Genomic DNA, 26,052 nt, shown 5'->3' with positions numbered 1-26,052 from the left:
ATAAATACTTTATTCTCTCATTCTTCTGGAAATGAAAAACGGCTGTTTGAAAACGTGTCTCGCGCGCGCACCGCCCGCGGTCACTCGGGATCCCGCCGATCGCGCGGAGCGAAACTTCAGCGCGTGCTGGACAGTACCGGAAGAGCGAGCCAACCGGCGCTGGACGCGGAGCAGGAGACGGGAGCGCGGACGCGGATGCGGATGCGGTTTTATTCTCGAGCGCGTGGAGAGCAGCAGGCTGCGTTGAGGGATGCCGTCCCCGGGGATTTGGGAAACACTGAGCAGGTTGGTGTTGATTCTGTCGCTCGCACCGGGTGCTTTGGTGCTCATTTGGACGCCCAAGTGCCTCCTGGCGCACCCGCAGCCATGTCAGATCATGAAACGGATCGGGCACATGGTGCGAGTGGGAGCTGTGCATCTTCAGCCCCGCGCTGTGACACACAGTTCCCTCATCAGGACCAAGTGGGATTGGGATGCGAACAGAGAACCGGCCTGGGAAGTCAGGAAAAGTGGGAGTGAACGAGGTGCGAGGGCTGGGAGGACTAAAGGCTCGACTACGACCCAACAAAAAAGCGCGAAAAATAAAAAAGTCGCAGAGAGCGCGTTTGTGCCCAAAGACTCCATCTTCCTGGCTGCGGAGATTCTAAATCGAGTCCCGAACCTGTTACCGTACAACTTGTCACTGGAGATAGTCATGGCTGTGGGAATAGGACTGGGAGAGCTGCCAGCTTTCGCCTTCTCTTCTTCACCACCACCTGTGGGTTCCGACCCCATGTCCTTCCTGCACAGTGTGTGTCACACGGTCGTGGTTCAGGGCGTTTCAGCCATCATGGCGTTTCCTGAGAACAGAGATGAGTTCGTCAAGTTGGAGTTCGTGTCCTCGTCGCTGCACGTTCCGGTCATCAGCGTCGTTCAACACGAGTTCAGGCGTCAGAGTCGGGTACGAGTCTCTTCTCTGACCTCATGTCCTTCTGGATAAGGCTGAGTATGATATTCTCACCACTGTCCTTATAGCCCTGGAGTACTCCATAACCTGTACATAATACTAACCCTATCTCTACTAAGGGGTGGCACGGTGGTGTAGTGGTTAGCGCTGTCGCCTCACAGCAAGAAGGTCTGGGTTCGAGCCCCATGGCCGGCGAGGGCCTTTCTGTGTGGAGTTTGCATGTTCTCCCTGTGTCCGCATGGGTTTCCTCCGGGTGCTCCGGTTTCCCCCACAGTCCAAAGACATGCAGGTTAGGTTAACTGGTGACTCTAAATTGACCGTAGGTGTGAATGTGAGTGTGAATGGTTGTCTGTGTCTATGTGTCAGCCCTGTGATGACCTAGAGACTTGTCCAGGGTGTACCCCGCCTTTCGCCCGTAGTCAGCTGGGATAGGCTCCAGCTTGCCTGCGACCCTGTAGAACAGGATAAAGCGGCTAGAGATAATGAGATGAGATGAGATCTCTACTAAGATGTGCAGAGGGTAGCCCAGGTACTCCAGGCCTGGGAAGCTGTAAGACAGAATAACATATTGCAATAATATCGCTACCCCTTGGGTCATGAAATGTGTTGCAAAATAAAAAGTGACATGTCCAGGTCCAGATTTATAGACAGGGTTCCCACGGGTCATGGAATTTCTGGAATATCATGGAATTTTAAAACATCTATTCCAGACATGGAAAGTCACAGGATTTGATCATATTTTGGGTCAAGTCATGGAACGGAATATCAGGGAATTGTTTAAATTTTCGTTCCCGTTTCAGCAAAATGGCAATATTTTCCATACAGTATTTCACTAGGTTTAAGTACTGAAAACTAATTGTTCTTCTGAAAACATCTGTAAATATCGAGTCAATAAAGATTGCAAATTGATGGGTTTAAAATACTGTGGCTGGATTTTAGCTGTTCAGCACTCTGGCGGCCTGCTTTTCTGTTCATTATACAGTAGATCATGGAAATTCAGCTTTTTATTCAGTGAAAAGTCAGGGAGCTTGACATTTGACTTAGACTGGGAACCCTGGATAGACACAGAGTGGCAAAAGGGGTGGGTGAGACACTCAGGGCTGATAACACCTAATTATGTAGTGTATATGTCAAAGTTGTTTGGTCCTTGCTGCACAATAAATGGCCTTAGTTACTTCTTATGAGTATAAATATGGAGGTGATTATAGGAAATTGCAGGCACTGATCGGTCAAGAAATTCAGACTATTTCTCGATAATCACCTCAAGTGACTCGGCAAAATGGCGGCCGATCACTTTGTCACCTTCAGTGAGGAAGAATTACAAATTATGGAAGAAAACGCTCTTCCTAAAAGCACTAAAGATGCTATGAAGTTTGGTCTAAAATTACTCAAAGGTAAGGTGGAATTGTGATTTATTTTATCCATTTCAAAACAAAGTATTTTATGTGACTCAGTATAGATAAGTGTCACAAGTCTGCGCCACGCCGTTATTACATTTGCACGCCGCTTTTGAAGTCTCATCTCATCTCATCTCATTATCTCTAGCCGCTTTATCCTGTTCTACAGGGTCGCAGGCAAGCTGGAGCCTATCCCAGCTGACTACGGGCGAAAGGCAGGGTACACCCTGGACAAGTCGCCAGGTCATCACAGGGCTGACACATAGACACAGACAACCATTCACACTCACATTCACACCTACGGTCAATTTAGAGTCACCAGTTAACCTAACCTGCATGTCTTTGGACTGTGGGGGAAACCGGAGCACCCGGAGGAAACCCACGCGGACACGGGGAGAACATGCAAACTCCACACAGAAAGGCCCTCGCCGGCCACGGGGCTCGAACCCAGACCTTCTTGCTGTGAGGCAACAGCACTAACCACTACACCACCGTGCCGCCCCGCTTTTGAAGTTTGAAATAAATTATTTTTAAATTTTTTTAAATTAAAATAATCACCAGTGTATTTATACTCAGACAAGACTTCGTCTCGGTTATTATTTAAATAATATTGGCTGGCGTTGAGTGGTATATCAGATATATTCCATTCAGCTAGCATGATATTGATCAAGTCGAAGATGAGTTCAGTATCATGCTAGCTGAGTAGAATATATCTGATATACCACATAAAAGCCATTATTATTATTATTATTATTATTATTATTATTATTACACATACACATTCGATAGAACAATTATAGAGTTTACAAAAAGTTAAGAACAGGGGGGTAACTTATCAATATTGAATGCTGATTCTGATCGAATGTAATTCAATGTTCTGTCAATCCAGTGTACAAAGTCAAAGTTCTAACAATAAAAATGGTACAAGTCCAAAAAGCCTGAACAACAACCCAACTTATATACAAGCTATATCCAGGTTGACAGTTCAAGTTCACAGTTACTTTTGGTCGTAGTTAATTGTTACATTGCAGTTGTTCAAAACAAAAGGGCTTTGCTGAGTGAAGTCCACGAGTGAAGTCCTCTTGTAAAAGTCTCCGTCACTTTTCCTCACCTCCAAGTAGAACTTTGACAATATTTCCGCTATTGCTCCCTTTTCCAGTTTTTCGACGTCCGTTGGTATGTTTTTCTCTTGTAAATGTGCGTGAAGAATATCCAGTGAAGGTCTGGTAGCCTTTCGGGTGTTTTGGGTCTTTCTCTTTCAAAATATATCTTCCACTTTTAATCTTCCGCTTTTAATGAAGCAAACCTTGTGGCCATGTTTATGTACAAACTGTCAGTCACTCACTAGCACGGAAGTTTTACGTCTCTGATGTGTCTCTTTTCCATATATTTAATGCGGAAAATTAAATGCGTGAAGGATACCCAGTGAAGTTTTGGTAGCCTTTCGGGTGTTCAGCGCATCTTTCTCTTTCAAAATATATCTTCGGCTTTTAGTTTTCCACTTTAAATCTTCCGCTTTTAATGACTCAAACCTCGCAGCCATGTTTGTGTACAAATTGTTACAGTCACTTGCTAGCGTGGAAGTTTTACATCTCCGACGTGTCTCTTTTCCAGTTTTTCAATGTCCGTTGATATGTTTTTCTCTTGTACTGTAAATATGCATGAAGAACATATAATGAAGTTTTGGTAGCCTTTCGGGCGTTCAGCACGTCTTTAGTTTCAGTTTTCAGTTTATTTATTTAGTGCTTAAACCTAGCACTGGATTAACCTCGTCTTCTCTCTTTCCTGGCCGACAAAGAAATGATTGTGCACATGCACAGCAGAAAAGTTTTGTCATTGGATCTTCGCATGAGCTCCGATGTGTGACTTCATGTTGTCTTGACAACGTGCAATATTGTAACAATATTGCATGCTCATTCTCAATTGGGGAGAGTGGTGTAATATATGGAGGATAAGCGATATGATAACAATATTGCATGCCATCAATAAACCTACTAGAAGGGAATAGAATACATGTTTTTATTCCATGGAAAAAGTGGCTTGTATTTATAATAATCACCGGTGTTCACTTCGCCTTCGGCGAATACTTGTTAAATACTAATAGAATTTTGTCAAAACACCTACAACACTACAGGTTTTCTAAAGCTGGCTCGAGACTGTGAAATTTTTTGGCTTGATTTTGTGGAAAACTGTGTTCTTTGGTCACTGGTCTTGGAATGCCTAATGTGAGGTATTTACTGGCAGCCAGTTTAGTGCCATTGCCACCAAACCAACAAAGTTGCAGACAGTGTTAGAAATCAGACAGTAGGAGGATAGTATAGGATGGTATAGGGTGACGCAAAACTCACAGGATGGTTATAAGTAAATTACTGGCGATGGTGAAACATAAGCAAAGTGTGTTAATCAGCGGGGGGGGGGGGGGGGATCCTTTTACTTCACTTTGTTACTGCAGAATGTTCCTGTTTGTGACTCACAGCATAAATTTCCTGTTCTGACTGACAATGTAAGCAGAACATAATAATTTTCTCTAATTGCAGGTCTCTTCTAATTGTCATCATTGTAGAATTTCACACAGAGAACATTTTATTCCTCAGTCTGTTACAGAATTCGGCCAAGAATTTATTGGGATTATCTTGTTCAGTGTGACAAGTGATTTAAAATCTTAAAATACTGCTGAATTTCAAACAGTCTAAATCCAGCTTTGATCAGCATGAGCTTGATACTGTTCATTAAATCTGCATAAATTGCATAGGTGTAATATTTTGTCTTTTAGAGATGAGAGTTGGGGTGGCAAGTCTTATTTCAAGGGTGTCAGCTGCCACTCTGTGCCACACTTTTGGCCACACCGCTGATTGAAACAAAGTTGCAGTGTTTTACAGTTAAAGACTGGCTTGCATTAATTGTCCATTATTGATTCCTGTTTTGGGATCATGTAAGTGCATGATTTATTAAAACACCTGCAAGAGAACTTAATGCTTACAGGGGAAAAAAAGAAATTATAAGCTTAGTGCTTATTTCATATTGTAGGTAGTGCTGTGGTTGAGTCACTAAACCTCAAGTCCAGGCTCGAGTCCCCAGTGTTCAAGTCCGAGTCATTAAAGAAAATTTCAAGTCAAGTCCACTATTGATCCGAGTCGAGTCCGAGAACAAGACTCCAATCACACCATTTGACAGTGGCTGTTGCTGCCTTTATGTGAAAGCATCTCGGCTGCTGTGCTGGACTAACGTTACTGCTCGACTGCCCCATTTTAGTGAATAGACTACAGATAAAAAGCTTGTTCATCGCTCAGCAAGCCCCGCCCACTATCAACAGGGCAAATGACATGAGAGAGGGTTAACACTAGCTAGTTCATCGGTCAGCAAGCAAGCCCCGCTATCAACAGGGCAATGAACATAGCATGCCACTTCCTCCTCTGGGTGGAGTCTTGCCAAATGACGATTGAAGTTCGAGGTTGTCCCCGTCGTCTCCTCGATAGTTCTTCCACATATGGAACACATAGCAGTGCATTTTTTTCCCACTGCACGTGAAGTCTGTATAAGCAAAGCAGACAATCCTAGGGGCTTCTCTCCAGGCATTTTAGCACCATTAACATTAGTTTGTTCTTGAACATGACGTATGAACAGGTGAATGTGCATTCTCTTGCACGAAATTAGTATAAAAATTAATGTAGGTATAAATATCTTATGCCAAATTATTATGGCATGTTACAAAACAAAGAAAAAATCAGAGCCTTCGTCTCCAATTCACGAGTCCGAATATAGTTAACACGAGTCCGAGTCCAAGTCCGAGTCATTAGTGCTCAAGTCCAATCCAGTCACGAGCCCTTAAAATTAGGGTATGAGTCGGACTCGAGTCCAAGTCCTGGACTCGAGTACTACAAGCCTGATTGTAGGCGTTTTGGACCTACAATCAGGTCCAAAAGGCCTACCAAAAAGTATACCAAAGACCAATATTGAGATATCTATTTGCAAATAATACATGTCCGGCTCTGGTATATGAGCATATAAATGGTGTAGGTATATTACAGCTGCAGGCTTTGATTCATTATGAAGATAACTGTATGTATGAGTGTAAATTGCTACCTGTATGTATGAGTGTAAATTGCAATCCAAATTGCTTGTAACTGATCTCATTGAATTCTGAATTGAATGCAGAACAACATACTTTTTTACAGAATTAAAATATGTTTATCCATTCTTGAGATATTACAAATCAAAGATTGAAAAAATGACTTAATTTTTAGAAAACTGCCGTAATATTCTGTATTAAGATCACATGGTCCAAAATGGGCCACATTAACGAATGAGAATTTTTTTTTTCTGAATAACTTTTTTTTTTTATTTTTCAAGATATTTACATGGAAATTGGCAGGCACCATAGATGGTTGTATACTGAATACAAAGTTTTAAAAAATTAATAAATACAAATTATGCAAATTAATATTTAAATAGTATAGATTGTGAAAATTAGGTAAATGTTAAATCGGTACACTCTCTTCTTCAAAGTTTCACCAAATGGCTTTATTTGTGCAATATAAAGCTGATCTTAACTCTCATTTATACATCACAAAGAAGGAGAAATCAATGTTAATTATAAAATATGCATAAATAAGCATTGAATGTCTTTCACATCTACCGTTCTCTATCAAAATAAAGTAATAAAAGAATATTTCTCATACCCTCTTTGTGCTCTGTAGGGCTTTGTATTTCTCAAAAGTAGGGCCTACAAGTGTTTAGATGAAAGATATAAATTATTATTTTGATTAATATTCACAGTTTTCAAGGCTAACCTCAAAAAAACTATGTGAGACACATCCAATAAACTATACCAATTAACACTCGCGTTTCTGACTTCCATTTTTTAAAAAATATCATTCCGACCACTAAGATCGCAATATTTCTTATCAAAACAACTACGGTTATATTTTAAAATAGTTATTTATTCACATGAATCAGTTTGATTTGAAAAAAAAATAAGTAGGTAAAGCTATGAAAACTCACTTCAAAGTCTCCCATGAATCATAACATCAAAACTAGCAGACGAAAAATTTTGCTGAATACATCATCATCAGGAACAGTGAGAGTGAGAGAACATCCCTATAAAAAAGTTATCTGATTGATATTCATGAGTAAGGGCAGCACGGTGGTGTAGTGGTTAGCGCTGTCGCCTCACAGCAAGAAGGTTCTGGGTTCGAGCCCCGGGGCCGGCGAGGGCCTTTCTGTGTGGAGTTTGCATGTTCTCCCCGTGTCCGCGTGGGTTTCCTCCGGGTGCTCCGGTTTCCCCCACAGTCCAAAGACATGCAGGTTAGGTTAACTGGTGACTCTAAATTGACCGTAGGTGTGAATGTGAGTGTGAATGGTTGTCTGTGTGTCAGCCCTGTGATGACCTGGCGACTTGTCCAGGGTGTACCCCGCCTTTCGCCCGTAGTCAGCTGGGATAGGCTCCAGCTTGCCTGCGACCCTGTAGAACAGGATAAAGCGGCTAGAGATAATGAGATGAGAATGAGATATTCATGAGTAATCTAGTCAGAAACCGATCAGGAGAGAGAGAGAGAGAGCCTGACTGCTTTCTCGTGACTCATAAAGCACTGGCTGTTTCTCGGCGTCACACAAGCAGAGAGTTTTTACTCTGTTGTACCAACTTCAACCTGCCATTACTCCCAAAGTACTGAACAGATGTTCACGAGATACATTTCTTTGGAAAGCAGAACTTATAAGCTTTTGAAAGATAGTATTCACAATAGAAAATATTCAAGAATTAAGCAATGACAGATTTGGAAACTTAGATGAGCATCTGCATGCACAATTTTCACAGCACAGCTAGCGAGTGTCTGATATGTCTACTACGATATAATTTACTGTATAGTAAAAGTCTGAATTTGTTAATTCAAAATACAAGATCATAAAAGCACCAGTTGAAAACAAGTTTCTCCCTCAAGATTTAAATATTAAACAGAGAAGAATGGTCTCAATGGATGACTCATGAATGTCTCTCATATGTTTCTTAAATACATCCAAAACCTTCCCTGTGATGGTGGAAATTGGCTGCAGGCATCATTCGGGGCTGTCAGTCTCCTTGAAGTTAGCACCATCTTCTGGTCAGACAGCTCGGTGTTTACATGTGTTCAGGTGAAAACAAGCCCCAGATTCCAATAGAATGTCCCAGTGTGCATCCATCAACATCAAAAACCAATTAATCTCTGTCAGGGTTGAGCGAATCTTGTTATTGACCTTTGGATTTGTCTGGTAGAAACAGTGATAGTTCCTTTTTTCAACAGGCAGAAGGCAGATAAAGACAAGCTCTGGGTGTCTAGGATAAAGGCTGAGTCCAGATCTGTCTTGTTCTGATCAGATCTTCCTACTCAAGATGCTTTTTCATTCTTAAATACAGCTTATAATGCACAAAGAGGATGCAGATTGAAATTGTGCAAAATCAAGGTCTTCTAAGGAGGTTTGTGCACTAATGGGTGTGCTGGCATGAAATGATGAGGAAATACTAAAAAAAAAAATTAGTGCTGTCAAGCGATTAAAATATTTAATCGCGATTAATGTCGCGACTGTCATAGTTAACTCGCGATTAATCGCAATTTAATCGCACATTTTTGTCACATAAAAAACCATTGTAATTCTCTTATCAGCATAAAAAAGTGAATGGGCTTGCTTTATACCAATGTTTTTTTTTATTGCAAAGCATAACATGTCTTGACACAGCCACTGCAAAGTGAAACCTAAGCCGAGCACCGGCGCGGGGCTAGCAAGAGAACCATGAGTGAAGTGATCTACTGCTTGAGAGAGATAGGTTACACAGTGACGGTAGGCTTGACTTGCTTGATTATAATATAAAGTACACTATTATATTAACTTTAAGTTGTTCGTTGATAAATATTGCATTGAATCTGATCTTTACTGTTTCAGCTCACTTAATACATTTTGTACTTTTACACTTTCTGCCTGTTGATGCGTCGCGCTGTCCAATCAGAGGCGGCCAAATTTGCATATTACAGGAAGGATTTCTGGGATAGCATTGAGTTTACAGTTCAGAGGGATCTGGCTTCTTTAGACGCTGTCTTCTTAAAACTGAATAAATATTTAAAAAGAGCCAAATGAGCCAGTCTTTTGAACGGCTCTTTTCAAAGAACGGATCACAAAGATGCGGATCCCATCAAAGAGCCATAAATCCCATCTCTACTAGCGTGCCCTGCCCGCGCTGGTTCTTTGGGGGAGGAGGGCAGAGGACTCTGGCTGTGCGGGGCGTGGCATTACAGTCTAGCTGCTATCGGTTTTCTAAGCAAAGTCTCTGTTGCAAGTTCCTGGCAGTTTCAAAAGCTTATGAAAAACCTACATCATGTCACAGAGCGTTAATCTCGCGATAAAAAAATTATCTCCGTTAAAATTGAGTCAAGTTAACACGTTAATAACGCGACATTTTTGACAGCACTAAAATATATATATATATATATATATATATATATATATATATATATATATTATATATATATATATATATATATATATATATATATATATATATATTCTGGGAAGTGTTGCATGACCTTTGAAATATGTTCGAAAAGTTTTAAAAACATGGTAGGCTTCTTTTCAAATAACAAATCCAGAAATATCGAGGTTATTTTAGGGGAAAACTTTTGAAGGCTAAAAATTATCGTCTAAAGCATTCATATTCTTGACATTTTCTTAACTAAATCATTTCACCCTACAAGTTACTTGTGTCAAGTGTACTTTGTCAAACACCACAGAAAGAACGTGGCACCTTTGGTGGCAGACCACCCACTTTTTAGGTGAGTAAATGTATTGTAACAGGAAATGAAAGCAAATAACACAATTTTTGGTTGCATATCCCATTTTCCGCTCCTACCATCATGAGTTACATCATCAATAATGATTAGTGAGCTCATTCCAGAAGCATCCATGCAAGCCCAAGCCATGACTCAAGCTCCACTATGCTTGACCGATGAGCTGGTATGTTTTGGATCATGAGCAGGTCCTTTCTTTCTCCACGTTTTGGCATTTCTGTCACTTTGGTTGAGGTTAATCTTGGTTCCAGAACGTTTGCGGCTCATCTCTGGAGTTCTTTGCAAATTCCAATCTGGCCTTTTGATTTTAACTGCTGATGAGTTGGTGCGTCTTGTGGTACGTTCTCAACATTCCTGCTCACAAAGTATTCTTCGAACAGTGGATTGTAATACCTTCATTCCTGCCCTGTGGAGTTTGTTGGTGATGTCACTGACTGTTGTTTTTGGATTTTGCTTCACAGCTCACAATATATTGACTATTTAATACACCCCTGATGTTAACACACAACTTTATTTTCACTTTCTTCATATCTTTTCAGCTCTACTTGGCTCATTCACACACACACACCACACAGACATGTGCTCTAGTCAGGAGAGATCTTCTCTCATCACTCTCCTTCCTTTTCTACCTTCCATCCTCACTGCAAAACAGATACAACATTAATTGACAACAGGTGTACTGACTTTGCCACTCACCTTCCACGGACCCATCCTCCATTCACAAACTGACACTTGGCCACGCCCCTGCTGCCACAGTCTAATGTTGTACAATGGTTCTGATCAATTTTGCCTCTTTTCTCAGCTTCAAAATGTCTTGCTTTTCTCCCATAGACAGCTCTCTGGTCTTTATGATGGTTTATCCTTTTTAACAACAAATGCAGTCTTCGGAGGTGAAACCCAGGGCTCAAACCAAGAGTAGACATTCAGAGCTAGTAATAGTTTCAACATTGCCAGTCAATTTAACAGGGTATACCTGGGCAACAAGAAACAGCCACAATTTTTTGATCACTTGAAAAATGGATGGGTTCAAATAAAACGTGGCATATTCTAAGTTGTTTAACATACCAAGGTGTAAATATCAGGAAATGAAAGGTGAAATTCTGATCCATCATTTTATATTTATCTTTTGATCTCAAATGCACATCTTCAGTGCTAAAAGAGACAAAACAGGGAACCGTGAGACATTTTACAACAGCAACATGAGCAAATATGATTGAACAGACAAGATGCACCAGATTGTAATATACTGACTCAAGTGAGGAGATGAAGCTTGAGGTGGATATACTCTATCAATCTATAGTGTATATAATAAAAATAGAAATATTTTTTACAGTAACAACCCAGAAAGCTGTAGTTCATAAGCCTTAAAGCCTTATTCTTTTGTTTAATATGGCAATAAAACAACTCTGATTTCCCATTTTCATTTATTTCTTTGTCAGTTCCCTTTAGTAACCTAGTAGCAGTTATTGCCCATAGGAGAGAGGAGACGTAGTAGTTATTGCCCATCACTGATGAGACAGTAGACTCGGCCCTAGCGGAAGTCTCTAGTGAGAAGTGCTGATTGCGAGGTCTCGTCCAATCGAAAATCCCAGGCAAGGGGATTCCCCTCCAAGGTTGCGCACAGTGTGTTAGCGCAAGCATGTAGCCTATGGGAAATGAATCATGTGTTGGATTAGCACTAATCCCATGTTTTGGAAAATCAGAAATGTTGTCTTGGGCCCCTCTGGAGTGTCATCAATCTATGTGCAAAGTATAGAGTATGTGCGTCCAGCCGTGTCGATTTGCATAGGTGAACAGACAGAGAGACAGAGACACAGACAGCCTTCCTTTAGTAGCATAGAAGTGATTTCAAAGTGATGCAGAATACAGACATTTAAAGCTATGCAGCTTGGCGAAGAAAACCTCAGTGATTAAATATCGCATACCACAGCATTGCTGGATTCTTGAATCTGATTGGTCAGAAGATGATGAATAATTAATTTTCTAACATAAGCAAGGACAGGAAATAACTTGCCTTGCAGATATTTTTTAACCTTAAATATAACTATTGTAATGCATTACCGGGTTGATAACAGCCCCAAAGTGGATATCACACCACCATGTTATGGATCATTTTCCTACTTTCCTCATTCCTTACTTCGTCAAAGTGACCCTGAGAAAATAAATTCCCTTAATCTCTCTTTGTATGCTGCTTTGAAGAACTTGTACATATTAAACACCGATATCTCTCTAAAATGATGATCAAAAGCTGTAGTACATACCAAAAGTTTCCTTGTCTGTGCTTGGTGTACACAGAGTATTAAATATTCAAAACAAAATATTGACTCAATAAATCATTTAAAAGAAAGGGATGCCCACAGGTAAAATTGAGCTCAGAGTCATGTAGCTATTCAAAAATTCTGAGTAAACTGTAGGTGGTAATTACAGCTCAGCAGAAAGCTGGATCGGTACGTACAGTATACTTCATCATAACTTGTAAAGAAAAAATGACTTGTGAAGAAGAAAATTAATTTTATGGACTTATTTCCAAACAAAAGAAGAAGTAAATCTTCCTTTGTTTGGAATTAATCCATGAAAATTGCTTTTGCAGCGAGTTATGACTAGTGTGTTTTCTGCTGGCACGTAAATATTGCTCCTCTGAGGGAAATTAAACTGCTGAGCGAAGCATTTCGTCCAATTGTCTCAAAGAGGGATTTAGCAAGGTGGCAAAAGTTTATTTAATAGTATTATATCTGTTAAGCCTCCAGTAATAGGTTAATACAGACTGACGCTTGTGGATATCCTGAAATTTCAAAACATTCCAGGAATGTAATTTATTTGCTCTGATGTGTGATGTGCAACAGCTGGAAATAGGGTCATGATTGAGCTAGTTTTGAAACAAGGTTGCAAGTCAAACAGTAAATGCGGATTTCCACAAATATCGGCTTTGGATGAACAAAAGGGAAAGTGTATCTTTAATGTACAGGATAATTAACAGCTATTCCATGAAATCGAGTCGTACATGAGTACAATAAGGCATGTAGCGCCGAGTCAGCTATAAGCCATGTACAACGAGATTGAGTGGAATAACTATTATATTCTATCCACATTCACTGGATTTTGAGAAATGGAGCAATTTTATTTTTATTTTTTGCAAATTCGATAAATAAAAACTTTATACAAAACATCCGACAAAATAATTTCCGCTTAGAATGTAAACAAACCGGCAAAATGACAGGAGCAATCTGTGAAAAATGCAGTAATAATAATAATTCTTGAAAAATAAAAAAAGACATGTTCTTCCCATTAGATACTTTTATTCCATATTTTGTTGCTTGTTTTTTGTATTTTTTGGGGTTTTGTTTTCAAGGAGAGTTTTTATTTCGTCCTCGGTTGATTCAGCAACATGCTCCGCCATTTTGTTTTTCTCTACTCATGGTATATGAGCTGATAGCCTAGTAGTAGAGTAGCCAATCAGAGTGTGCGATTGTTCATATCCAGTGAATGTGGATAGAATAATTTCTGTTGTTAAGATCAGTTGCAAAGTTCTGGAGAGGAAAAGGGAGGCTATTGAGTGGATAATGGCTGTACCAGGCAATTATTATTATTATTATTATTATTATTATTATTACTTTTTTAATATATATCATTTGGGGCAGATTTTTGAGATGTAGTTGGGCTGGAAATTTTGCTGAGCCCTGGTAACTGTGCTTGGAAATAACTAAAGGTTCTTTAGAGGTATTAAGTGTTTTGGAAGATTAGTTAAATATTACCACATTCTGCCTTCATTTATCCATTTGGCAAGGAATTTTTCCCCAAAGACATTTCAAGTGCAGAAGCAGCAGTTGTTCTCTGGCAATGAAACTTCAATTCGCAACCTTCTGATCACAACCTCAAAGCCTTTACCACTGAGTTCAGAACTGCCTTTAGGCCTTAACAACATTCATACTGACCTTCAAATTTACCTTCCAAAAATAAACCTTTCGAATACCTACACAAACAAACATGGAGTGGTGGGTTGAAATGTATTATTACATTCTGCAGTGGAATAAGGCAAGCAGTCTGAGATAGCTGTTTATATTCTTTTTGAATGCTGAAACCATCAACCTATGCACAATTTAATGTAATTATACCTTTTCAATGTCAATGAAAGCAATCTAAATACAGAATTTAGTGGGTTATAATGACATAAGTATTTGGTATACCAGACGCCAGTGCTGATTGGATATAATATGATACAAAAAGTGTGCGTCCAGTGGAAAAACTTATTATTCACTGAATGGAAGGAATGGGCATTCATTCATGAAAGCAGTTCAGAGTAAGCTAACTGTCCTGCTGTTGCATTTTACTCCAATGAAAGACACAAGGAACTTTATGTCTGTCTTTTTTTTTTCCAGCTCCATTTTCTGTAACTGTTTTCCCTTTCATTCCCACTCAACAGAACTCACTCCATTTCCAGATGGCCATGCAGAATCCCCAGACTCCTCAGGCGAACTTAATCTACTCTCTTCTTTCCATTAATAATTGGTATGATGTGAGCCTGCTGATGTGCCAGGAGCTGAATATTTCCCAGTTCATCTTCCTGCTTCGCAACAACTCAAAATTTCACTTGGGTTCCATTGTCAACATTTCCACCAACAGCAGCAGCAAAAGTGACTTTCAGACATCCCTGCAGGGTCGCATGACCTCCATCAGGGACATAATGTCCACCATTGTGACTTTTGGTTGTGATATTCGGGACATAAAGAGGATCTTTATAACCATAGCAAAGCTTGGTTTAGTGCTGCCAGACTATCATTGGATTATAGGTGACTCTCAGAACGTGGAGGAGTTAAGGACTGAGGGGCTGCCGATGGGCCTTATGGCACATGGGCAAATGAGGCAGCCTGCTCTGGATCACTACGTCCAGGACTCTTTGGAATTTATTGCCAGGGCTGTTGGATCAGCTGCCACTGTGTCTCCAGAGCTGGCGCTTATCCCTGGCATCACAAACTGCATGGTGATTGAGGATAAAAATCTCACCTCAGGAAAATATTTGTCCAGGTAGCATTTTATGCATGCATTCTACTATGTTTCAGGCTTCAGTCCATGTATAAGTTAATGTCTACAATTGTATTTTCTCATCTTTAAATCCTACTCTGATGTGTTGTCAGATAAGAGTTAACTTCAGGAGCAACTCTTTTAAAATACCTTTTAGTTCTGCTTTAAGCAGGAGGATGGGCGATTTTGCTCTAGCCTTGCTTCAGAAATAGATGTTCAAGCATGTCTGTGAAGGTTCTTAGTCATCCAGGTCATTGTAAACCTTAGGTGCTAAAGAAGGCAACTGGACTTGCTTGAAATCCTTGAAGACGTTTCACCTCTCATTTGAGAGGCTTCTTCAGTTCTGTCTGACAAGTAGGGAGTTTCAGGTATTTATCATCTAGTGGACCAAAAGCAACCCTAAGGAGAGTCATTAAGGTCACATGGGTCATTGACCTTCTTAGTCATCTTGTTGGCTGCTAATACCATTCACACCCAGCCTCCAGGGACCCTAACAACTGAGAGGGTCAATAACCCATGTGACCTCAACGACTCTCCTTAGGGTTGCTTTGGGTCCACTAGAGGATACCAGAAACATCGCACTAGTTAGACAGAACTGAAGAAGCCTTTTGGATGAGAGGTGAAACGTCTTCAGGGATTTCAAGCAAGTCCAGTTGCCTTCTTTAGCACCTAAGATTTTCAAGCACATACTTAGTAGTGCCATTTTCATATTTATTCAGTTTCCTGTCTTCAGATACTGTAACTTCAGAATACATTTTCCCCAAAAAAATGATGCCATTAGGTAAGCCTGCTTTTCATTCTAATAGAAAAGTGTGGCTATATCTCCAATGCCACTGAAGTGCGTGATATGAGAGATGTGATGTTTTCTTAAAAACACCTGATTGACATTTTGCTGATGATTGTATGTCTATGCATCCACAAAGTATTATTATCTACACATAAAAGGGGGAAAAACAACACAGGGATTTTAAAATGGGCTCTTTCTGTGATAAGCCAAGAGGAGAAAATAAATCTTGTAGATGGAAATCGTTATCATAGTGATTACATGTAGATAGGAAGCTGCCAGGGTTTGTAGGGTATGACACTCTGAAAGGTAGCTGACATGCTCATAGCACTAGCAAAGCAAAATCATTCTTTTTGTACAAGGTATTCTTGTGCTACTGCCAGAGGATCTTCGGAGATACTGAGCTCCATGCTCATTACAAAGTAGACCCCAATGTTGCTCTGACTTGGGTAGAAAACTGTAGAACTGAACTACTGTACAAAGTTAAAAAACAAAGGAAAAGCTTCATGTGAAAGGGGCACTGAAATTGTTGCTGTCTTGTTCTATAGGTTCATGGCCAACACATCATTTGATGGGCTAAGTGGCTACATTCATGTTCAAGATGGATCTACCATTATCTCCGAAAGCCATCACTTTATTTGGAATCTGCAGCATGACCCATTAGGGAACCCTGCATGGACACGACTTGGTAGCTGGAAGCAGGGTAAAGTGGTATTGGACTATGGTGTTTGGCCTAGCAAGAAACGTTCACACCCAGGCAGCGATTGGAGGCATTCGTCCAGGTTGCACCTGCGGGTAGTGACACTGGTAGAGCACCCTTTTGTATTCACACGAGAGGTGGATGATGATGGTCAGTGCCCAGCAGGGCAGCTGTGCCTCGACCCACTCACCAATGACACAGCGCTTCTTGATGCCCTTTTCCATGGCCTGCAGTCTGGTAACAGCACAGTGCCCACCGAGCTCAAGAAGTGCTGCTATGGATATTGCATTGACTTGCTGGAGAAGCTGGCTGAGGATGTGGGTTTTGATTTTGACCTCTATATTGTGGGAGATGGAAAGTATGGTGCCTACAAGAATGGCCGATGGACAGGCCTGGTGGGTGACCTACTGAGTGGCGCGGCACAGCTGGCTGTAACTTCATTTAGCATCAACTCAGCTCGCAGTCAGGTTATCGACTTCACCAGCCCTTTCTTCTCCACCAGCCTGGGCATTCTGGTGAGGACAAGAGATACAGCAGCACCCATTGGTGCCTTCATGTGGCCCTTACACTGGAGCATGTGGCTGGGGATCTTTGCATCACTCCATGTTACTGCTGTATTTCTTACCCTGTATGAATGGAAGAGCCCATTTGGGATGACACCCAAAGGCCGAAACAGGGACCGTGTCTTCTCCTTCTCTTCAGCACTCAATGTTTGTTATGCCATCTTGTTTGGCAGGACAGCTGCCATCAAGCCACCCAAGTGCTGGACAGGCCGCTTTCTAATGAACCTTTGGGCCATATTCTGTCTGTTTTGTCTATCAACGTACACAGCCAATCTGGCTGCTGTGATGGTTGGGGAAAAGACATATGAGCAGCTTTCAGGTATACATGACCCCAAGGTAAGAACATCTGAAGTTTCATTTTCCAGTGTGTTTTAAACTTCCAATTCCAAAAAAGTTGGGATGCTGTGTAAAACATAAATAATAGCAGAATGCAATAATTTGCAAATCCTTTTCAACCTACATTCAATTGAATACAATACAAAGACAAGAAATTTAATGCTCAAAATGATAAACTTTATTGGTTTTGTAAATATACACTCATTATAAATTTGATGTCAGCAACACATTCCAAAAACGTTGGAACAGGGGCATGTTTACTACTGTGTTACATCACCTTTTCTTTTAACAACACTCAGCAAGTGTTTGGGAATTGCTGAAGTTTTGAATGTGAAATTGTTTCCCATTCTTGTTTGATACATGCCTTTAGTTGCTCAACAGTCCAGGAACTCCATTATCATATTTTGTGCTTCATAATGCACCACACATTTAGCGCTGTCGCCTCACAGCAAGAAGGTCCGGGTTCGAGCCCCGTGGCCGGCAAGGGCCTTTCTGTGCGGAGTTTGCATGTTCTCCCCATGTCCGCGTGGGTTTCCTCCGGGTGCTCCGGTTTCCCCCACAGTCCAAAGACATGCAGGTTAGGTTAACTGGTGACTCTAAATTGACCGTAGGTGTGAATGTGAGTGTGAATGGTTGTCTGTGTCTATGTGTCAGCCCTGTGATGACCTGGCGACTTGTCCAGGGTGTACCCCGCCTTTTGCCCGTAGTCAGCTGGGATAGGCTCCAGCTTGCCTGCGACCCTGTAGAACAGGATAAAGCGGCTAGAGATAATGAGATGAGATGAATGCACCACACATTTTCAGTGGGAGGGAGGCAGGCCAGTTTAGCATCCACACTCTTTTACTACAAAAGCATGCTGTTACTTCTTCTTTTGGCTGCTCTCATTAGGGGTCGCCACAGCGGATCATATGAGATGCCCCTGCTGATGCAACCCTCCCCAATCTATCCGGGCTTGGGAATAGCATTAAGTATGCACTGGCTTGTAGCATGTGCAAAATGTGGCTTGGCATTGTCTTGCTGGAATAAGCAGGGACATCCCTGAAAAAGATGTCATCTGGATGGTAGCATATGTGGCTCCAAAACCTGTATGTACCTTTCAGCATTAATGGTGCCTTCACAGATGTGTAAGTTACCCATGTAATGGGCACTAATATGCCCTGTTACCATCACAGATGCTGGCTTATGAACTTTGTCCTGGTAACCATCTGGATGGTCTTTTTCCTCTTTAGCCTGGAGGACAGACTGTCCATGATTTCCAAAAACTATTCAAAATGTGGACTTATCAGAGTCATCACACTTTTTCCACTTTGCATCAGTCCATCTCAGATGAGCTCAGACCCAGAGAATTTGGAGGCATTTATGGATGTTGTTGATTTTACTTTGCATGGTAAATGCAGCGGTGAGCTGTGTTTACTGACAGCAGTTTTCTGAAGTGTTCCCAAGCCCAAGTAGTAATATCCTTTATATAAATCATGTCAGTTTTTAATGCAGTGCCAATAGAGCAATTGAGGGTCACAGGCGTCCAATGTCAGTTTTCAGCTTTTCCCCTTACGAGCAGAAATTTCTCTGAATTCTCTGGATCTTTTGATGATATTATGGATTGCTGATGGTGAAATCCCTAAATTCTTTGCAATTGCATGTTTAAAAAAAAAAACATTGTTCATAAACTGTTGGACTATTTGCCCATGCACTTTTTCACAAAATGGTGAATCTCATCCCATCCTTGCTTGTAAACAGCTGAGTCTTTCGAATTACTAGTTAACCTGTTTACCTGAAGAATATTCCAAACAGGTGGTTTTGAGCATTCCACAACTTTCCCAATCTTTTGTTGCCCCTGTCCCAACTATTTTGGAATGTGTTGTAGGAATTAAATTCAAAAAGAGTGTATATTTACAAAAAACAATAAAGTTTATCAGTTTGAGCATTAAATGGTCTTGTTTTTGACTTGTATTAAATTGAATGTAGGTCTAAAATGATTTGCAAATCATTGCATTCTGTTTTTATTTACATTTTACACAGCGTCCCAACTTTTTTGGACCCGGGGTTGTACAGTGGTGCTTGAAAGTTTGTGAACCCTTTAGAATTTTCTATATTTCTGCATAAATATGACCTGAAACATCATCAGATTTTCACACAAATCCTAAAAGTAGATAAAGAGAACCCAGTTAAACAAATGAGACAAAAATATTATACTTGGTCATTTATTTATTGAGGAAAATGATCCAATATTACAGATTTGTGAGGGGCAAAAGTATGTGAACCTTTGCTTTCAGTATCTGGTGTGACCCCCTTGTGCAGCAATAACTGCAACTAAACATTTGCGGTAACTGTTGATCAGTCCTGCACATTGGCTTGGAGGAGTTTTAGCCCGTTCCTCCGTACAGAACAGCTTCAACTCTGGGATGTTGGCGGGTTTCCTCACATGAACTGCTCACTTCAGGTCCTTCCACAACATTTTGATTGGATTAAGGTCAGGACTTTGACTTGGCCATTCCAAAACATTAACTTTATTCTTCTTTAACCATTCTTTGATAGAACCACTTGTGTGCTTAGGGTCGTTGTCTTGCTGCATGACGCACCTTCTCTTGAGATTCAGTTCATGGACAGATGTCCTGACATTTTCCTTTAGAATTCTCTGGTATAATTCAGAATTCATTGTTCCATCAATGATGGCAAGCCATCCTGTCCCAGATGCAGCAAAACAGGCCCAAACCATGATACTACCGCCACCATGTTTCACAGATGGGATAAGGTTCTTATGCTGGAATGCAGTGTTTTCCTTTCTCCAAACATAACGTTTCTCATTTAAACCAAAGAGTTCTATTTTGGTCTCATCCGTCCACAAAACATTTTTCCAATAGCCTTCTGGCTTGTCCACGTGATCTTTAGCAAACTGCAGACGAGCAGCAATGTTCTTTTTGGAGAGCAGTGGCTTTCTCCTTGCAACCCTGCCATACACACCACTGTTGTTCAGTGTTCTCCTGATGGTGGACTCATGAACATTAACACTAGCCAATGTGAGAGAGGCCTTCAGTTGCTTAGAAGTTACCCTGGGGTCCTTTATGACCTTGCCGACTATTACACACCTTGCTCTTGGAGTGATCTTTGTTGGTCGACCACTCCTGGGGACGGTAACACTGGTCTTGAATTTCTTCCATTTGTACACAATCTGTCTGACTGTGGATTGGTGGAGTCCAAACTCTTTAGAGATGGTTTTGTAACCTTTTCCAGCCTGATGAGCATCAACAACGCTTTTTCTGAGGTCCTCAGAAATCTCCTTTGTTCGTGCCATGATACACTTCCACAAACATGTGTTGTGAAGATCAGACTTTGATAGATCCCTGTTCTTTAAATAAAACAGGGTGCCCACTCACACCTGATTGTCATCCCATTGATTGAAGACACCAGACTCTAATTTCACCTTCAAATCAACTGCTAATCCTAGAGGTTCACATACTTTTGCCACTCACAGATGTGTAATATTGGATCATTTTCCTCAATAAATAAATGACCAAGTATAATATTTTTGTCTCATTTGTTTAACTGGGTTCTCTTTATCTACTTTTAGGACTTGTGTGAAAATCTGATGATGTTTTAGGTCATATTTATGCAGAAATATAGAAAATTCTAAAGGGTTCACAAACTTTCAAGCACCACTGTATAACTTGCTTAGGGAAGGACCCAATTTCTTCCTGATTTGTGGTCATTGAAGTCATTGCTACTACTAATGGGAATTATCCTTTCCTTTAAGCTCCATCATCCATCGCAGGGTTTCCGATTTGGGACTGTACGAGAGAGCAGTGCTGAGGATTACGTGAAAAAAAGCTTTCCAGAGATGCATGAATACATGAGGCGATATAATGTTCCTACAACCCCTGATGGAATAGGCCACCTTAAGTAAGTCATAATCATTACAGAAAAGGACTAAAGATCAAAACCTGAATCTAGAGTTATCCAATACTGGGTACTACTACGAATCTACTCGATAGCAAAGTAGGAATGGACTTACAGTGAAACTTGGTACCGCCATTAGGGAACCTCGCATGGATGGAGCTTGGTGGCTGGAAGCAGGTAAAGTGGTGCTGGACTATGGACTTTGGTCTAGCAAGAGATTCAGATAAACCTTTTCATAAACACAGCAATGTACAGACTGGCATCTAGCATCCGTAAGCAAATTCAGTTTTCCTGACTGTATCAACTGGAACGTGTTATGAGACCTGTGCTCTTTTGATCTCTCGCATCCTCTTTTACGCTGTCCTTGAACTGAGTGTTTCCAAAAATCTGCTCAGCTGGATGTTGAAAATCCTTCAAACAGCCACAGATGTAATGGGCTTCAGGATTTTGTGAACAGAATCAAATAAAATGGAGTCCATGCCATTTTTGTAAAGTCCAGCTGCAAACCCTGTTTCCAAGATAGCATGCTGTTGAAATAGACTTCGACTAGAAACTAAGTTTAGTACATAACTGCCTACCAGCATCTTAAATGACATGTGAATGATTATTTATTCAGTGGAACACATTAAAAACTATGTCCAGTTCTTAAAGAACGTTCTGTGCAAGTCTAAATACCAAGATGTGCTTTTTTTGATAATGCACTCTTCTTCTTGAGCCTGACACGGTAGTTACTTTAAGTAGCTAAATGTTACTTTAATGCATAATAGGCCTATTTTATTTATCTTTTCAGGGATGATCCTCAAAAACTAGATGCGTTTATTATGGACAAAGCCCTCTTAGACTATGAAGTGTCCATTGATGCTGACTGTAAGACTCTCACAGTGGGGAAACCATTTGCAATTGAAGGCAAGTTAATCAGTGATTCTTTCTTCATTTATAGTCTCATTGAATGAATGTCATTATGTATCAAGCCATCATACAACAACAAGAATTGATTTAATATCAACAGAAAATAAAACAAAATAAAAAAAAAATACTTCTTAAAAATGTAGTGCTACTCAGTAAACGTAGAAGGGTCATTCTACAAAAGTGATACATATTCAGGGTTGATAAGAAAATGTTGAATGTTTATTCTTTTACACATGAATGTTTTTCACCTTTGGACTGGACTAAAGGTTGTGCATTAATTAAGCAAACACTCAAAATGCTTATCTGAATTTTGTCAGTATCGAAACAAAGAAAATATAGAATTTTCTCTGTTTTTTTTTTCTTATTTATTAATTATTTATTCATAATTGTATGCCCCCTATCCCCTGTTAGGCTTTAATTGATATAACTATCATGATAAATACACTACCGTTCAAAAGTTTGGGGTCACCCAGACAATTTTGTGTTTTCCATGAAAAGTCACACTTTTATTTACCACCATAAGTTGTAAAATGAATAGAAAATATAGTCAAGACATTTTTCTGGCCATTTTGAGCATTTAATCGACCCCACAAATGTGATGCTCCACAAACTCAATCTGCTCAAAGGAAGGTCAGTTTTATAGCTTCTCTAAAGAGCTAAACTGTTTTCAGCTGTGCTAACATGATTGTACAAGGGTTTTCTAATCATCCATTAGCCTTCTGAGGCAATGAGCAAACACATTGTACCATTAGGGCTACATCCACACGACAACGGCAACGAAATGTTATTTAAAAATATATCGCGTCCAAATGGGCAACGATCAGTAAAATATCAGGTCCATATGGCAACGCAACGCTTGCTGAAAACGATGCAATACACATGCCACACCTCTAGGGGCGCTGTAAGACGGTCCCTTCGGAGACACCAGAACAATAGAAGAAGTAAGGACGCATGCACATAAACTATTATGCGCGAGACTTCATATTAGCCACAAAGTCAGGAAAATCTGGTCGTAAAATTACATTATAATGACCAAATACAATGAAAAGTATTTTTCCAGTCTCACCTGTGAAAGGTAATCCCATCTGATCTCGTTTGGACGGCAAACCTGTTGGTACAGTTAAACGCAGCTAATCTTTATTCTCCGCTTTGACCTATCCAATATGGTGGCGAGGATGACGTATGATTCTACGCGGAAGGCGGCGTCTTTAATGATCCGGAATAAATTGAATGCTACACGTTGATGGATTAATTTGTTGTTTCTCACCTGTGAAAGGTAATCCCATGTGATCTCGTTTGGACAGTAAACCTGTTGGTACAGTTAAACGCAGCACATGAATCTTTATTTTCCGCTTTGACCTATCCAATATGGCGGCGAGGATGACGTATGATTCTACGCGAAAGGCGGCATCTTTAATGGTCCGGAATAAATTGAATGCTACACGTTGATGGATTAATTTGCTCTTCTACGCCCTTTTTGAGGAATGTATTGTAGAACTTAAACCAACATCTGAAGAGGTGAGATTGCTCCTTTTTTTCCCTATTTTTGCTGGCGGGATTGACTCTGCCCTAACTCTCTCTCTCTCTCACTTTGCACCATTACACAATAAATATTCACAGTGAAAATATTTTGTAAGCGCGTTTCATGAACCAAGTTATAGGATTTGTTGACAACTCGCATCGAGTTCGTTACACTTCTACCCGGCATGAAGCACTCACAGTCATGTGGTTGTGACGTCATCGTAAACAAATCCGTTCTACTCATCCAGACGACTTCACAACGGCAACGTTGCCAGATCTTTCCACTCTGGAACCCGTTCTCAAAAAGATTGCGTTTTGGGCACCCAAAACGCCGGTGCCGTGTGGACGCCAGGCCTAAACGATAAGCAACTGTATCGGAGTCACCTGAATCCGTTGCCGTGTGGACAGGGCCTAGAACACTGGAGTGATAGTTGCTGGAAATGGGCCTCTATACACCTATGTAGATATTGCACCAAAAACCAGACATTTGCAGCTAGAATAGTCATTTACCACATTAGCAATGTATAGAGTGTATTTCTGATTAGTTTAAAGTGATCTTCATTGAAAAGAACAGTGCTTTTCTTTCAAAAATAAGGAAATTTCAAAGTGACCCCAAACTTTTGAACGGTAGTGTATATAAAATCTACTCATAATACAGTGATACAATTCCACATTCTAGTCATAATGTAGAACATTAATAATCTTGTTATTTTGAAATGTTCCTAAAAATGTTTTGGTCATAGCCAATTTAGGTTTTTAAAATCATTACCAACTTTTCAGGATTTGAAACATGTTTATTTTAAAATATTGAAGGAAATCTACTTACTGTGTATTCCAAATGGAAACAGGACGGGAAAATGTTTAAAACATTTTGGATCATTAATCACATGTTTAGGGGTGTGGCAAAATATTGTGTTAGTACAGAGAATTTTTCAGTTTAAAGAAGAAAACACACAAGTGTGTTCCACCACGTCTGTAGAATCACTGGTATATTTAAGGTGGGGTTTACATTAGACCGTATCAGCGGATCATCAGATTAACGTTTTTAAAACGATTAGCGTGCACACAGCAACACCAATACATGATTCGCGTGCACACAGCAACACCAATACACGGATACGCTCGGGTCCGCAGGCGTCCTGCGCTCCAAATCACTCCGCCCTGAACAGCGAGTGCCCTCTGGAGGGTGCACACTCCGGCCCTGCGCAGCTCACAGAGCGTGCGAGTGAAGTGCACGAGCAGTGATTCGGGACTGAGCCGCTGTGTGTGTGATCCCAGCGCATATCACTTACCACTTGCAAGTGGAAGGATGGCAAGCCTAAAGACAATCATAACTACACAATGGGCAGTATTTGCATCAGTATTTGCAGTATTTTCATACTTTTATACTCTTTAATGAAAGGTGATACAAGGCAGAAGTCCGCGCCCTTTTTCAGCAGTCGTGTCACATGACCAACGCCAGCGAATCAGGAAGATGGATGTCACAGTGACGTTGTCCAATGACGACGCCAGCTAGAGCTCAGCACAGCGTATCCGCGTATTCTCAATGTTTACACAGCACCGGACCAGACATGATCTGGATTGAATACGTGGACCCTGGCGGATTCCCGTTTCCCGGCGTTTCCAGGCGTTTTAATGTAAATGGACAGTGCATCCGCGAAGAAAACGAGACAGATACGGTCTAATGTAAACTTGGCCTCAGACTCTGCATGAAAAAGATCACAGCTATCATATGTATAAAGAATTCATAGTGCTTTGCATCTTAAATATAACTAGACCGGACAATTCCCCGGGGGAAATTGTGAAAGGATGCAGTGCGCGAAGCAATTCGGTCACGCATGTTCGCTGGCCGTGAATGTGTGACCTGCTATGAAGCTACAATGCCATGATTTGTGTGTGTGCTTGAGACAGCAGCCCCCCCCCCCCCCCCCCCCCCCCCCGCTCCCTCACTGGCCCCAGTCGGCATGGCGACGGGCCTGAGCAGGAGAGCTAAGACACACAAGGTCTTGTCAGTTTTCTGCTGTGTTTTGCTCAGGAGCAGGCCTCGAACAACGACGAATAACTCGAAAACGAAAGCAGCTATTCACAAAATTCTTTCACAGTGAGCGCTAGAAGGGTCGCCTGAACACACAGATGTATTTTTTGTCCCTAGTGTAAAAAATGAGGACG

At 40.8% G+C, this 26,052-nt stretch overlaps 1 protein-coding gene across 1 annotated transcript in view; it reads left to right on the top strand.

Moving 5' to 3' along the window:
• The first annotated feature begins 250 nt into the window (after positions 1-250).
• The window catches only part of grin3a (glutamate receptor, ionotropic, N-methyl-D-aspartate 3A), a 44,643-nt gene continuing 18,841 nt past the window's right edge, over positions 251-26,052 (top strand). Inside the window, exons 1-5 of the mRNA XM_060908589.1 lie at positions 251-940; positions 14,578-15,179; positions 16,509-17,559; positions 21,311-21,456; positions 22,244-22,359. Coding sequence (XP_060764572.1) covers positions 251-940; positions 14,578-15,179; positions 16,509-17,559; positions 21,311-21,456; positions 22,244-22,359 — 2,605 coding nt within the window. The remainder of the gene's footprint in view (positions 941-14,577; positions 15,180-16,508; positions 17,560-21,310; positions 21,457-22,243; positions 22,360-26,052) is intronic.

This window comes from Neoarius graeffei, chromosome 25 (assembly GCF_027579695.1).
Source record: "Neoarius graeffei isolate fNeoGra1 chromosome 25, fNeoGra1.pri, whole genome shotgun sequence".
In the NCBI taxonomy this organism is placed as follows: Eukaryota; Metazoa; Chordata; class Actinopteri; order Siluriformes; family Ariidae; genus Neoarius; species Neoarius graeffei.
Note: the sequence above shows the minus strand (reverse complement) of the source record. Positions and strands in the feature narration are given on the sequence as shown.